The sequence below is a fragment of the Triticum dicoccoides genome, chromosome 3B (genome assembly GCF_002162155.2).
Source record: "Triticum dicoccoides isolate Atlit2015 ecotype Zavitan chromosome 3B, WEW_v2.0, whole genome shotgun sequence".
Lineage (NCBI taxonomy): Eukaryota > Viridiplantae > Streptophyta > Magnoliopsida > Poales > Poaceae > Triticum > Triticum dicoccoides.
In genome coordinates, this window is record NC_041385.1 from 501,065,242 (window position 1) to 501,080,188 (window position 14,947).

The window sequence follows — 14,947 nt, forward strand, 5'->3', positions numbered from 1 at the left end:
GGGGTTGTTGAGTATATGTGTTATGTGCATATTGTGTATTGGGTCCGCCTCCTAATTCCTTGTATAGTTGAGGTCCGTGGCCCACCTTTGTACATCATATATACGTGCCTATGCACGAAGAGCAATACATCGTGCAATTCTCATAATCTACACCTATGAAAGTTGGAGTGATCTTCGGAGCAAATACTCCTCAACTAGTGATTTCGCTTAAGATATAAAAATGACAAATTTGACATCAATATGATAATAGGCCAAATCTAAAGCCCAAAGTATGTTTCAAATTTTGACTTGAAATTTTATGACAACCTACATTAATATAGTGTGAATGTGCTAATTTGTTTTTAGATTTTTTTGACATTTTACGTCGGTGCATCGGTTGCACCCCAAGCACCGTGTATCAAATGTTGTCCCGGTAATCATCATTAGCGCAGCAGCCACGAAATCCAGAAACGATGTGCACGTAGCCTTTTCCCAAGAATCCATCGTGGCAATGGACACGTGCAGAAGAAGCTTTCCCCAGAAAGCACCTACCTCGGCCGACACGTGGGCCCAGCCTGCTATGCAAGGCCGCCCCCTCGACGAGGTAGGCGTAGTTGCATCGGGCCAATTAAAACGCCACGAGACGACCGGATCTGTATTTTCTTTCTATTTCTACGGAAGATACAGAGGTGGGGTAGAAATTGAAATCCACCCATCAATCAGAGATTAAATTAGAAGATAAAGGCAGTAGATAAATACAGTAATAATAATAAGATAAGAAAAGATAGAAACCAGGTACTAACCGCCAAAGCGGCTGTGGCTCTCCGCGTGAGCGGCTGCAGCTGCCGCGGCCGGGCCGTCCGATCAGCGGCCGGACGTGGCCCCCACGCGCCACGGGCGGCACCCGCTCGCCCGCCCGTCGTGGGGCGCGGCCGCAGGTCGCGGTCGCGGCTGATCTGGCCACGGGCCCGAACCCGCTCGTTTGGACTGGAGCAACGCCAACGGGGACTAGGAGGAAGCACGAACCAACTCCTCTCCGTTTTTTTTCTTAAAAAAAAAAGGTGTCCAAAGAGATTCTTCCTCACGAGTCCTCGGGGATCAAGGGAGTCACACGACGGCGTCGCCAAAAGGCCGCAGCACACACGTGACCCGGAATTCCTCTTCTCCACGGGGGCGGATATGCAAATACGGACGGGAGATACCGTCGGTTGGCAACGACCTGTAACATAAGAGTAGGAGGAGGAGGCAGAAAACAATTGCTAAAAAGAGATTTGGAGGAGCAACACAAACACAGGGGCCGGAAATATAGTGGGTGTGTGGGGACGAGGGGTTGGCAGGCACGGCGGGCGAGCGAGCTCCGCCTCTATAAATGCAGGGCCGCGCATCGCCTTAAACGCCCCAAGAATCGGAGGAGAGGTCAGGGAGAGAGGAGGGAGGCGAGAGAGGCGGCGCGTTTCCAATCCGCACGCACGCACGTACGAGTTCGCTCGCCCTCCGCCCGCCCTTCCCGGTCGCTACCCGCCGGCCACCCGGCGAGGGACACGAGACCCGCGGCAGGCGGCGACACTTGCGAGATCGCGCGCATCGGTCCCATCATCATCCCCAGCCAGGCAAGGCAAGGCCAGGCGGCTGAGAGCGCTATAAGACCGAGAGGTACCCGTCCGTCCTGCGTCCCTCCCAGCTCTTGCCACGACGAGAATCCATCCGTAGGTGGCGTCGTGGATAGATGGATAGTAGATAGATACATGGACGCATAGAGAGAGAGAGAGAGCAACTAGTTTGGCTCTGCCCGCCCGCGCGTGCGTAGTAGGTGGCGGCCGTTTCCGCTTATTTTTATTATTCGATCTGCTGCTGGTGTTTCGATTCTGCGCCAGCCCGCGCGCGCGTGCGGTTTCTGAATCTTCCTCCCGTGTCCAGGAGGCGGCGGCGGAATCTCTCTGCGCCGCCGTGCGGCGGTTGGTAGATCTGTTCGTCTCTGGCCGGCCCCCGTCGCTGAGGGCGTCTGGTCTGGTGATTATTTTTTCCCTCTCTGTTCCATCGCGCCCAGCGTGGCGCAGGCTGTTTGTTTCTCTTTGCTTTTGGTTGCGACATGTGGGGAAGGGGACAACTTTCAGCTTTCTGTTGTTGATTTTCTGCTGTTGTTTATTTCCACTGTTTTTCGGTTTGCTCCCTCGCAGTAGGAGATTGGTTTATGCGCGCCCTCTAATCCTCCTCGCATGGTTTATTGTTGCATTACAGGTGATAGACTGAGGCGTGAGGCGTGAGGCGGCAGGGGATTGGTTTGAAGCACGCGGCGCCGCCGGGCGCCGGCCGCAGGGCCCGCCGCAGCCACTCCGCGGCCGCGCCGGGCCGCTCCGCAAGGCAGGCGCACGGCGCCATGTCCCTGGATGGCGGGTTCCTCGGCGGCGCGCAGCGCACCGAGGAACGCGTCGCGCCACGCCCGCCTCGGGCCGCGGCTCGCGACGCCGAGTCCATCAGGCCCATGTCTCTGCTACCCGAGAGCAGCATTGGGCTGTACGACCCGGCGTTCGAGCGTGACTCGTGCGGCGTTGGCTTCGTCGCCGAGCTGTCGGGCGTTGACAACCGGGCGACCGTGAGTTCTTTGCACCAAGGACACCGCCGCAGCTTCTCTCTTTTATCTACCACGTTGAGATATTGATTTTGCTGTGATTTACTTTACAGGTCGTCGATGCCATTCAGATGCTTGAAAGAATGGCACACCGAGGTGCCTGCGGCTGTGAGAAAAACACTGGTGATGGTGCCGGCATTCTCGTTGCTCTACCACACACCTTCTTCCGAGAGGTGAATAAACAGAAAATTTCAAGCAAACTCAGTTTTCCTTGACAGAGTTATTCATCTTGGGTGTTGCTTTGCTATTGCTGCAGGTGACAAAGGATGCCGGTTTCGAGTTACCGCCACCAGGTGAGTATGCTGTTGGAATGGTCTTCCTGCCAACCGATGAGAAGCGCCGCGAGAGGAGCAAAACTGAGTTTACAAAGGTTGGTTGGTTGGTGTATAGACAATTAGACAGCGTGCGAGGCGAGTCTGCGATGGTAAGCTTATGTCTTGGATTGTTTTTATTCATGCAGGTCGCTGAGTCTCTAGGACATTCGATACTTGGGTGGCGCCAGGTTCCCACTGACAATTCAGACTTGGGCCAAGCTGCGCTCGATACTGAACCAGCCATTGAACAGGTTTTCCTCACCAAGAGTTCAAAATCGAAGGCCGACTTCGAACAGCAGGTCCTCCATGAGTTTAATTTTCTCTCAACACATGTAATGAGCTTTCCTCTCAACTAACCCATCAATTATCACAGTTGTTTATCCTGAGGAGGCTCTCAATTGTATCTATCCGGGCCGCGCTGAATCTTCAGCGTGGAGGAGAGAGAGATTTCTACATGTGCTCTCTATCTTCAAGGTCCTTACTTCTTCTGAATTGCATTTTCACTACAAACTGATGAGGTTGAGATCAGGGAGCCCAATTAAGCTCCTGACTTTAATGGAACATTAACAACACAAAAGTTGATAGGAAAGCTGACTGGGAAAAACAATCCTGGGCTATCTCTTAAGCATTAGAAATCTGTAATGTAAGGACATTTCATTTTTGCTGTATTCATGTGAGTAATTATTGTTAAATCTTCTATTGTGGTTTTCCAGGACCATTGTTTACAAGGGCCAACTTATGCCATCCCAGCTCCAAGGGTACTACTATGCGGATATAGGTCATGAAAACTTCTCCAGTTATATGGCTCTGGTAAATACGAAACCTTGATACTCTTACAACAAAAGTCATGGTCGTAGTCAGCGGATGGGAATCAATAATAGCAAGCCAGTTGTAAGATCAAGACTCGCTCCTGTGCAGACATCAAATTTGAGCTGTCTATTCATATGCTATTTCAGTCCTGCTTCGTGATGCCTTTAAGTGAAGTACTAGAAACTTCTCTTAGTTGATACCCGATAACCATGTTGCAGAGTCCAGCTGCAGTTCTGCTATGGCCGACTGCTTGCCGACTCTTCAGGATGTGACCGAAGAAATTGTGTTTGGTTTGAGGTAGCTTAGGGCTCCCAACTGTTTTGCATGAAATTATACGCAGCTGACGTATTTTTACAAAATTCGTTCTTCACAAGGAAGTTTTGTTTTGAATATCTGCAAAAGATGTTTATAATATGATATCTAAAAGTCATATCTTGAAACAGGTTCACTCAAGGTTCTCCACCAACACCTTCCCCAGCTGGGACCGTGCACAGCCAATGCGTGTCTTAGGCCACAATGGAGAGATCAATACTCTCAAAGGGAACAAAAACTGGTAATATTATTGTCAAATCTTTTCCTCTTTGCTTTAACCTTTTCTTGGCAGATGCAACTATCTCAATATGCACATTGTATATATGGCAGGATGAAAGCTCGTGAGGGTCTCTTGGAGTGTGAGAAGCTTGGCCTATCACAGGATGAAATGTCAAAGATTCTTCCAATAGTAGATGCCACTTCTTCAGATTCAGGTCCGCAGTCTAATATGCAGCATGAATTCCACTTGGCAAATAAAAATTCATCTCGGTTTTGTGAGTTACTAAGTGTGAAAAAACATGTGAATTCTAGGTGCATTTGATGGTGTTCTCGAGCTCCTTATCCGTGGTGGAAGAAGCCTGCCAGAAGCTGTGATGATGATGATCCCTGAGGCGTGGCAGAATGATGTAAACATGGAACCTGATAAGAAAGCTCTGTACGAGTTCTTGTCAGCCCTTATGGAGCCTTGGGATGGACCTGCTCTCATATCTTGTAAAAAACTTAAACCCGTTTCTTTTTTCTGATCATACTTCTAACTGATTACTTAAGCTAACATGGGTACAACCTGTAGTTACCGATGGCCGCTACCTTGGAGCTACCCTGGATCGCAATGGCCTTAGGCCTGGTCGATTTTATGTAACCCACAGTGGACGTGTGGTCATGGGTAGTGAAGTTGGTGTTGTGGATATTCCTGCCCAAGATGTGTTGAGAAAGGGTCGGCTTAACCCTGGAATGATGTTACTCGTTGACTTCGACAACCATACTGTAGTAGATGATGAAGCACTCAAGGCACAGTACTCTAAAGCTCACCCGTATGGAGAATGGCTCAAGCGACAAAAGATGTACCTCAAAGACATTGTAGAATCTGTCCCAGAAACTGACAGAGTTGCTCCAAGCATTTCTGGTTCTATTACGGTAAGTACTTACGTGGTCCAACTTCCTCATTCACTGGGTAGTTTGGTGATGAAAATTGGTAAACCATAAGGAACATGGTGATTTTAATATTCTTTTACAATTTGGTGTAGCAAACAAATGAGAACAAGGAATGTGCAGGCATCAATGCAATTGTGACTCCACTAAAGGCGTTTGGGTAAGCAAGGATTGAACATTGTCAACTATCACTCATGTTTCAATTTCTGCTGGCTAATGATCCAACCGATTAACTACAGGTACACATTGGAAGCCCTAGAAATGTTGCTGCTGCCAATGGCTAAAGATGGAGTGGAAGCTCTTGGATCAATGGGAAATGATGCACCCCTAGCAGTGATGTCAAACAGAGAGAAGCTGACTTTTGAGTACTTCAAGCAGATGTTTGCACAAGTAACAAACCCTCCAATCGATCCAATTAGGGAGAAGATTGTTACATCTATGGAATGTATGATTGGGCCAGAAGGAGATTTGCTGGAAATAACCGAAAAGCAATGCAACCGCCTTGCACTTAAAGGTCCTTTGGTGTCAATGGATGAAATGGAATCTATCAAGAAGATGAACTACCGTGGTTGGCGCAGCAAGGTGCTCGACATAACTTATCCGAAGAATTCTGGAAGGAAGGGCTTGGAAGAAACTTTGGATAGAATTTGTGCTGAAGCCCGGGAAGCTATACGCGAGGGATACAAAATTTTAGTTCTTTCAGACAGAGGTCAGTGACTTATTCACTTTATACTTGCATCCCATTGTTTGATGGTACAAATTACTCATAAGTTGACAAAAAATTCTAGCAGATGGGTCAGGTGTGCACAATTTATTATCGTTAGCTTCCAGCAAACATATCACATCACCATATAGTAACTTAAATATGATCGTAATTTTGTTTGATAGTCAATTGTTTGCAGTGTAATGTGTTGTATGAAGGACATTCTTACTTTGTCACCTTGGACATAATTGGAATGTATATTAAGTTTATTATGCAACTCAACATCTTCCAATACTGAAATTTGTTGTATTTTCTTGATTCAGGATTTTCTTCAGACCGTGTTGCTGTCAGTTCCCTCTTAGCAGTTGGAGCAGTACATCAACACCTTGTTGCAAATCTTGAGAGGACACGCGTAGGATTATTGGTTGAGTCTGCTGAACCTCGTGAAGTGCACCATTTCTGTACACTCGTTGGATTTGGTGCAGATGCTATATGCCCTTATTTGGCCATTGAAGCAATTTGGTGCTTGCAGACTGATGGGAAGATTCCCCCTACCGACTCAAAGGAGGAACTTGTCGAAAAATATTTTTATGCTTCCATCTATGGAATGATGAAGGTTCTTGCAAAGATGGGAATATCCACCCTTGCATCTTACAAAGGGGCACAGATTTTTGAAGCTCTTGGACTTTCTTCTGAAGTGATTCACAAGTGTTTTGAAGGCACTCCTAGCAGAATTGAGGGTGCAACGTTCGAAATGCTTGCACGTGATGCTCTCCGTCTTCACGAGTTGGCATTCCCATCAAGAACACCTCCGCCTGGCAGTGCAGATGCAAAAGCCCTTCCCAATCCAGGGGATTACCACTGGAGGAAAAATGGTGAAGTCCATCTAAATGATCCTCTTGCAATGGCAAAATTACAAGAAGCAGCTAAAGTAAACAGCCGGGAAGCATACAAAGAATATTCTAAGCGAATTCAAGAGCTTAACAAGGCGTGCAATCTGCGTGGTATGCTGAAATTTATAGATAGCACTAGCAAGATTTCTTTGGATGAGGTTGAACCTGCAAGTGAGATAGTGAAACGCTTTTGTACTGGGGCAATGAGTTATGGATCTATTTCGTTGGAGGCACATACTGCCCTTGCTGTGGCCATGAACAAACTGGGAGGCAAATCTAACACAGGTATTTCATGCATATGTGACATTTTTTACCCTTTGGCTGGTTGTTACCCTTCTGATGAAATCATGTATAGTAGCTTTACTTGCACATCAACTCTTAGAGCCTTGTTGCATAACATATTTTTCTTATTTTTGCTGCAGTAGTGTAGTGTCTATGTTTCTACTGTTTAAATATGCCCTCGAAGTTGGTACTTTATACATGACCATGTCTAGAAATGCACTACTTATTTTGATGCTATCACATGAAAACTATACTCTCATATTTACTTGTGGACATACTTGTACTGCACTTGTGTGTTTGGTTGCATTCTCGTCTCAGCATAGTTCCCTCTTCATGCATGCTCAACTCAACACCCCTCTTCATGCATGCTTTCTTCATGCATGCTTCTAGTGTATTTGTGCTAAGCTAGTGTGGACTCATGCACCCTCCATACACTCTACCAAACACCCAAAAGTGGGTCGAGAAGGGAACTCTTGGGCTCATGCACCCTTCATACACCCTACCAAACACACCCTTAATGCGCTAAGCTTTTCATCTTCCTGTTGATGTTGAATGCACTTCTGTGAACAAATTATCCCAGTTCATAGCAAGAGTTAACTTCTAAGCTTTTATCTATCTGTTGATGTTGAATGCACTTCTGGTAGCAAATTATCCTAATTCCTAGCAAGATTTAACTTCTGCTTGCGTAGAAACCCAGACAGCTTGCACGCACTATTCTTCTTTGGACTGTTTGTATTAGATATTTTCTGCCCACACAGTTAATATTATATTGCCAAATCTTTGTATTTATTTTCGCTCCTAAACTAAACTCATTTTACCCATCTGCTAATTTAGGGGAGGGAGGGGAGCAGCCTTCTCGTATGGAGCCTCTTCCTGATGGTTCGATGAATCCAAAACGAAGTGCAATCAAGCAAGTTGCCAGTGGACGATTTGGAGTTTCCAGCTATTATCTGACTAATGCAGATGAGCTGCAGATAAAAATGGCTCAGGTACTTGACAATGCTGTGCATTGCGCAATCACTGGAATGATCTCAGTTTATAGAAAGCAACTGTATTCAACGTCCTGTGGTTGGCATTTATTCTTTTTTTGTATCGTATATGTATAGGGTGCTAAGCCTGGTGAAGGTGGTGAGCTTCCAGGTCACAAGGTTATCGGTGACATTGCAGTTACCAGACATTCTACAGCTGGTGTTGGGCTTATTAGTCCACCTCCTCACCATGATATATATTCTATCGAGGATCTTGCACAGCTTATCCATGACCTTAAGGTACATTACCTGATGCTCTTCTATAGCCAAGGCATCTGCCTATTTATGTATGGTTGTTAGTTGCTACTTCTAGATTATATTGGTTATCTAAACGCTGTGATGGTCTAACCCTCCTGAGAAGCTAGAATCACTTGCTAAACTGGTACAAGTGATCCTGCACATATGCATGTGTCTCCATTTGGGGGTTTACCCTCCTTTTTGAAAAACTCATTTTGCAAATGTTACCTGCTGATGTAGTGATATTCATGCCTGTTTTCTCTCTGCAGAATTCAAATCCTCAAGCTCGAATCAGCGTGAAGCTAGTGTCTGAGGCTGGTGTTGGAGTTGTAGCTAGCGGTGTTGTAAAAGGACACGCAGACCATGTTCTTATTTCTGGCCATGACGGTGGCACCGGTGCATCAAGATGGACAGGTATCAAGAATGCTGGACTTCCATGGGAACTAGGATTGGCTGAGACACATCAAACTTTAGTGGCAAATGGGCTTCGTGGTCGAGCTGTCCTACAAACAGATGGCCAATTAAAAACTGGTAGAGATGTTGCTGTGGCGTGCTTACTTGGTGCAGAGGAATTTGGTTTCAGCACTGCTCCACTGATCACACTTGGCTGCATTATGATGCGGAAGTGCCATACCAATACTTGCCCTGTTGGTATAGCCACTCAAGATCCAGTGCTCCGAGAAAAATTTGCTGGAGAACCAGAGCATGTCATTAACTTTTTCTTCATGCTTGCTGAGGAGCTAAGAGAAATTATGGCTCAGCTTGGCCTCCGTACAATTAATGAAATGGTTGGACGCTCTGATATGCTTGAAGTTGATCCAGAAGTAGTTAAGAGCAATGAGAAACTTGAAAATATTGATCTCTCATTGATCTTAAAACCAGCTGCAGAGATTCGTCCTGGGGCTGCTCAGTACTGTGTTGAAAAGCAAGACCATGGCCTTGACATGGCTTTGGATAACAAACTTATAGCTTTATCAAGGGCTGCACTTGAAAAGGAAGTTCGTGTTTTCATTGAGACTCCAATCAAGAACACTAATCGGGCAGTAGGCACCACACTTAGCCATGAAGTCACAAAACGTTATCACATGAAGGGATTAGATCCTGGAACCATTCATGTGAAACTCACTGGAAGTGCTGGTCAGAGTTTTGGTGCTTTTCTCTGTCCTGGAATAACCCTTGAGCTTGAAGGAGACAGCAATGATTACGTTGGCAAAGGATTATCTGGTGGAAAGATTGTTGTGTACCCACCCAGGAACAGTACATTTAGTGCAGAAGACAATATTGTCATTGGTAATGTGGCCCTGTATGGTGCTACCAAGGGAGAAGCATACTTCAATGGAATGGCAGCAGAAAGGTTTTGTGTTCGTAATTCTGGTGCTCGAACAGTGGTTGAAGGAATTGGTGATCATGGATGCGAGTACATGACAGGGGGTACTGTAGTCATCCTTGGTAAAACAGGAAGAAATTTTGCTGCTGGGATGAGTGGAGGCATCGCTTATGTTTATGATGTTGATGGGACATTCAGTGTCCGCTGTAACAATGAGTTGGTTGATCTATATCATGTGGAGGAAGAGGATGATGTAACCACTTTGAAAATGATGATAGAGCAACATCGACTTCACACAGAGAGTGTCCTGGCCAAAGACATACTCTCTAAATTTGACACTCTTCTTCCAAAATTTGTAAAAGTATACCCAAGGGATTATAAGAGGGTTCTAGAAGAAATGAAGGCAGAAAAAGCTGCAGCTAGGCCTACAAAGGAACCTAAGGTGGCAAATGGTGTTTCTGTGACAACTAAGGTAATATATGATTTAAGTAATAATTCTTCTGCATACCTTTTTAATTTGAATTTATAGTAGAGATGGTGTTCTCCATTTAGGTTTATCCATCAGAAATTGCAATGATACACATTGCCACTACTGTGTGAACTTCTATTTTTGCCTAAGTAGATTAACTTTGATCTACAGAAAATACAAACAGAGAAGTCATCCAGCCGACCAACACGTGTTGCCAACGCCAAAAAGTACCGGGGTTTTGTAACATATGAGCGAGAGGGTGTTTCTTACCGTGATCCAAATGAGCGTGTTAAAGATTGGAACGAGGTTGCCATTGAATCAGTTCCAGGGCCACTGTTAAACACACAGTCTGCTCGTTGTATGGATTGTGGCACTCCTTTCTGTCATCAGGTGAAGCTGAGTTCATCTTTTCTATTTAACATTGATGATTGTAGTTGGATTTATTGTGGGGTTAAGGATTGATATGTTTAGTCATTGACTACATATGACATTGAGATGCTAAGATTTCATGATTATTTGTACAGGAAAGCTCAGGTGCTGGCTGTCCTCTTGGAAATAAGATCCCAGAGTTCAATGAATTAGTTCACCAGAATAGATGGCGTGAAGCATTGGATCGCCTACTAGAGACAAACAACTTCCCTGAATTTACTGGACGTGTGTGCCCTGCTCCTTGTGAGGGGTCTTGTGTTCTTGGCATTATTGAGAACCCAGTATCAATCAAAAGCATAGAATGCTCGATTATAGACAAAGGTTTTGAAGAGGGATGGATGGTACCACGACCACCACTTCAAAGAACAGGGTATGTCTTTTTTACCATCTAGTTCGGCTTATTCCCTTATTTATTTACTTCTGTTTCATTAATAGGTAACATTTGAGTTACACTTTCTAATATAAACTGTTCCTTTCGCAGAAAGAAAATCGCTATAGTTGGCAGTGGTCCTGCTGGTTTGGCTGCCGCTGATCAACTAAATAAAATGGGCCATTTTGTAACTGTATTTGAACGTTCGGATCGTATAGGAGGTCTTATGATGTATGGAGTACCAAACATGAAGACAGACAAGATTGGAGTTGTTCAGCGTCGTGTCAATTTAATGGCCGAAGAGGGTGTAACATTTGTGGTGAATGCTAATGTAGGGAGTGATCCTTTATACTCAATTGAACGTCTCCGTTCTGAGAACAATGCAGTTATTTTGGCTTGTGGAGCTACAAAACCAAGGTAACTAATTGGAACGAGGATTTTTTTTTTCTAGTTTACTCCAAGAGTAGCAACAATCTCAAAAGAACTGACATATATCTTTTGACACTAACTGACTAACATCATGTGGGATATTCTTGAACAGGGACCTAAGTATTCCTGGCCGTGAGCTAGCTGGAGTTCATTTTGCCATGGAATTTCTCCACGCAAATACCAAAAGTTTGCTTGATAGCAACCTGGAGGATGGAAGATACATATCTGCCCAGGGTAAGAAGGTGGTGGTCATTGGTGGTGGAGACACAGGCACAGATTGCATCGGTACGTCTGTTAGGCATGGTTGCAGCAGCATTGTAAATCTGGAGCTTCTCACCAAGCCACCAAGCAAGAGAGCTTCTGACAACCCCTGGCCCCAGGTAAATGCAAAAAAAAAAAACTGGATATTTCCCTGCACATGTGAATTTGGCCATTCCATTTCCAGCTTGGAAAGTTCTTAAGTCATCATTCTGTTTTTGCATGCAGTGGCCTAGAGTCTTCCGAGTGGACTATGGGCACCAGGAAGCATCTACCAAGTTTGGAAATGATCCAAGAACTTACGAAGTCTTAACCAAGCGTTTCATTGGTGATGAAGATGGAAAATTGAAGGCCCTTGAGGTGGTGCGCGTGAAGTGGGAGAAAGTAGATGGAAAATTCCAGTTCAAGGAGATTGAAGGATCACAAGAGATCATCGAGGCAGACCTTGTCCTCCTTGCCATGGGATTCCTGGGCCCTGAAGAGGTTAGTTATGCAGACTCTGAACTACTGTCACGCCTGAGTTTTATCTTGATGATAAATGTTGGACAAACAACTCACCGTTTTATTTCTCTGCAGAACATCGCTGACAAACTGGGTTTAGAGAAAGACAACCGTTCCAACTTCAAAGCTCAATTCGGACACTTCGGGACCAGTGTGGATGGCGTTTTTGCCGCTGGGGATTGCAGGCGCGGGCAATCGCTGGTTGTTTGGGCCATCACCGAAGGGCGTGAAGCTGCTGCTGCAGTAGATAAGTACTTGTCAAGGGATGAACAAAATGTCGCAGGCCTTACATAGGTTTGTGGTGCTGAATTCATAGCGACGTAATTTAGGATGGGTGATTTTATCCATTGATGATGATAGCAAATTGTGCTAAGGCTTGGGCTCAATAGGGAAAGAAAGAGAGAGAGAGAGAGAGAGAGAGCCCTTTTATACTTGATAGGCATACAATTGGAAATTTTGGTTGGCTATTGTTTGTTGGTTCATTGTCTAGCTATAATGTTTTGCTTCGCTGCCTAAATGCGGCTTTGTAGCCTGAATAATGTACAGTATTTTTGGTTGCTCAATGGTTGTAAAGTCGTCTGGGTAATATGGACTAGTACTTTTATTTTCTGTGTGCACTCGTGACATGGGAACCCCAATAGTTGGCGATCATCTCTGGGAGGAACTTGGGCAAATGATAACTCCTCCCAACGAGGAGCGATCGAGCGAACCCTCGTGTTCCCTTTTGGGCGTCAGTTTTTTTTTTTGAGGGTAATAGCCAAGCTTTATTCATCGAAGACCACTCGTAGTGGGATACCAAAGAAAGAGAATGCTTGGCTAAACTATGTGCTTCTAAATTGTTCAAACGACCTTCATAACAGAAATTACAATGAAAGGATAATTGTTGGAGTCTAATCTCCTTGATGATTGCTCCATAAGCGCCATTGCTGTCATTGTGGATAGCACTCACTACCTCCTTTGCGTCTGATGCTATGACAAATTAATTTAAGTGAAGATCAGCTGCGAGCGCCAGACCCTCCTGGCACGCAATTTCCTCTAGCGTTGCTAGGTCATCCACTCCTCTTATGACTAGAGCCGAGCTTCCAAGGAACTTCCCCGTGCTATCTCTGCATACAGTTGCCGCTGTCCCCCGGCTTCCTGTTCTGCACCCTGCATCGATGTTGATTTTGGCATGACCCGTAGGAGGGGCTTTAGGCTTCTTACTGGTGTTGTTTACCACCCTTGGTTCGGTCCTTACCGGCTCCTGTCTCCCACTGATTACCTCCAGTTCATCGATATACCTATCAACAAAGGTCATGATCGCATGTGGGCTTTGAAAGATACCTTCATGTATAGCTTTTCGCCTTGCTGCCCAAATAGCCCAGAGAGTCACCGAGAGCTTCACAAATTCAGCATGTGATAACTGCTCCATTAGCGTGAAGAACCATTGCTTAGCCTTTGGTTCGGTGGTGGTCGCCAGTTTCTGCAAGAGTTCATCGTCTGCTAGCGCCCAAGTGCACCGTGACATCGTGCATTCGAGAAGGGAATGTCTCCACGAATCAGGTGCCCCACATAAACCACATGAGTTAGTCTGTGCCATATGTCTCTTAGCACGGACGTCGTTCGTTGGGATCGAATGCTTTGAGTCTCCACGGGAACATCCTCACCTTTCCAGGAACTCTAGTTTTCCACAGAGTCTTCCACGATCTCTCCTCCATCGTCGCATTTGAAGTTCCCGAAGTATTCTCAAGCCATGCTTCTCTTCTTAGTCTGGTTGCCACAAGCATGCAGTAAGCCGAACGGACCGAGAAGAGGCCATTCTTTTCATAGTGCCAGCTCCAAAAATCTGGGATATTGCGGGTGCATAGGGGAATACTTAGTATGACTTGCCTGTCCATCGGCATGAACACAGCCTCCACCTTTTCTCTATCCCAACTTGCCGATGTGCTATCTATGAGCTCCGACACTAGCAGCGGGGGGTTTTGAGTAATGCATCCATAGGGCTTCATCATCTCCTCCCTAGGTAGCCAATTATCTTCCCAAATCTTCATCGTTTCCCCGATGCCAATGCGCTTAATCAGACCAACCTTCAGAGTGTCACGTCCTTCCACTATTGCCCTCCAAATCTGACTAGGGTGGTTCCCCAAAGGAGCTTCCAAGATCGAACAGCTTGGATAGTATATGCTCTTCAGTATACGCGCACTAAGAGAGTTCGGATCCTGCAGCAGCCTCCATGCCTGCTTGGCTAGCATGGCCAAATTAAAGAGTTCAAAGTCCTTGAAGCCTAGCCCACCCATGCCTTTTGGTTGAGTCATGGTTTTCCACGAAACCCAATGGGGTTTTAGTTTTCCTTCCTTACTCCCCCACCAAAATTTCCGGATTAACATATTTAGGTGTTCGCATAAACCTCGTGGCAATTTAAAATAGGACATTGAGAAGACCGGAACTGCTTGCGCAACCGCTTTCACCAAAACCTCTTGCCTGCTGAAGACATTGTGTTCTTGATCCACCCTTGCACTTTGCTCCATAGACGGTCCTTTAAATATTTGAAAGCACCGTTTTTAGAAGAGCCTATATCCGAAGGCATTCCTAAATATTTCTCATTTAGGGTCCTGTTTGGGATTTGCATCACCGTCTTTACCTCCGTTCGGATACTGTCAGGAACCCCTTTGCTAAAGTAGGCCGATGACTTATTGTAGTTGATGCGCTGTCTTGAAGCTTGACAATACTTGTCCAGAACTAGGTTCACCTCGGTAGCACGCATACTATTTGCCTTGAAGAACAACAGGCTGTCATCAGCGAATTATAAATGATTCACCTTTGGTGCCAAGGGCGCCACTTGTAAACCA

The 14,947-nt window shown here is 45.6% G+C and overlaps 1 protein-coding gene across 1 annotated transcript in view; it reads left to right on the forward strand.

The window, feature by feature from the left end:
- Positions 1 to 12,728, forward strand: part of LOC119279609 (glutamate synthase 1 [NADH], chloroplastic-like) — a 39,091-nt gene extending 26,363 nt beyond the window's left edge. Inside the window, exons 3-25 of the mRNA XM_037560797.1 lie at positions 1,854 to 1,989; positions 2,252 to 2,572; positions 2,662 to 2,781; positions 2,865 to 2,978; positions 3,069 to 3,221; positions 3,296 to 3,396; positions 3,636 to 3,732; positions 4,176 to 4,285; positions 4,375 to 4,478; positions 4,576 to 4,755; positions 4,835 to 5,178; positions 5,289 to 5,353; positions 5,433 to 5,902; positions 6,220 to 7,074; positions 7,906 to 8,060; positions 8,178 to 8,339; positions 8,606 to 10,135; positions 10,304 to 10,522; positions 10,657 to 10,931; positions 11,043 to 11,348; positions 11,473 to 11,740; positions 11,847 to 12,101; positions 12,195 to 12,728. Coding sequence (XP_037416694.1) covers positions 1,854 to 1,989; positions 2,252 to 2,572; positions 2,662 to 2,781; positions 2,865 to 2,978; positions 3,069 to 3,221; positions 3,296 to 3,396; positions 3,636 to 3,732; positions 4,176 to 4,285; positions 4,375 to 4,478; positions 4,576 to 4,755; positions 4,835 to 5,178; positions 5,289 to 5,353; positions 5,433 to 5,902; positions 6,220 to 7,074; positions 7,906 to 8,060; positions 8,178 to 8,339; positions 8,606 to 10,135; positions 10,304 to 10,522; positions 10,657 to 10,931; positions 11,043 to 11,348; positions 11,473 to 11,740; positions 11,847 to 12,101; positions 12,195 to 12,413 — 6,559 coding nt within the window. The 3' untranslated portion in view covers positions 12,414 to 12,728. The remainder of the gene's footprint in view (positions 1 to 1,853; positions 1,990 to 2,251; positions 2,573 to 2,661; positions 2,782 to 2,864; positions 2,979 to 3,068; positions 3,222 to 3,295; positions 3,397 to 3,635; positions 3,733 to 4,175; positions 4,286 to 4,374; positions 4,479 to 4,575; positions 4,756 to 4,834; positions 5,179 to 5,288; positions 5,354 to 5,432; positions 5,903 to 6,219; positions 7,075 to 7,905; positions 8,061 to 8,177; positions 8,340 to 8,605; positions 10,136 to 10,303; positions 10,523 to 10,656; positions 10,932 to 11,042; positions 11,349 to 11,472; positions 11,741 to 11,846; positions 12,102 to 12,194) is intronic.
- Positions 12,729 to 14,947: the final 2,219 nt, after the last annotated feature.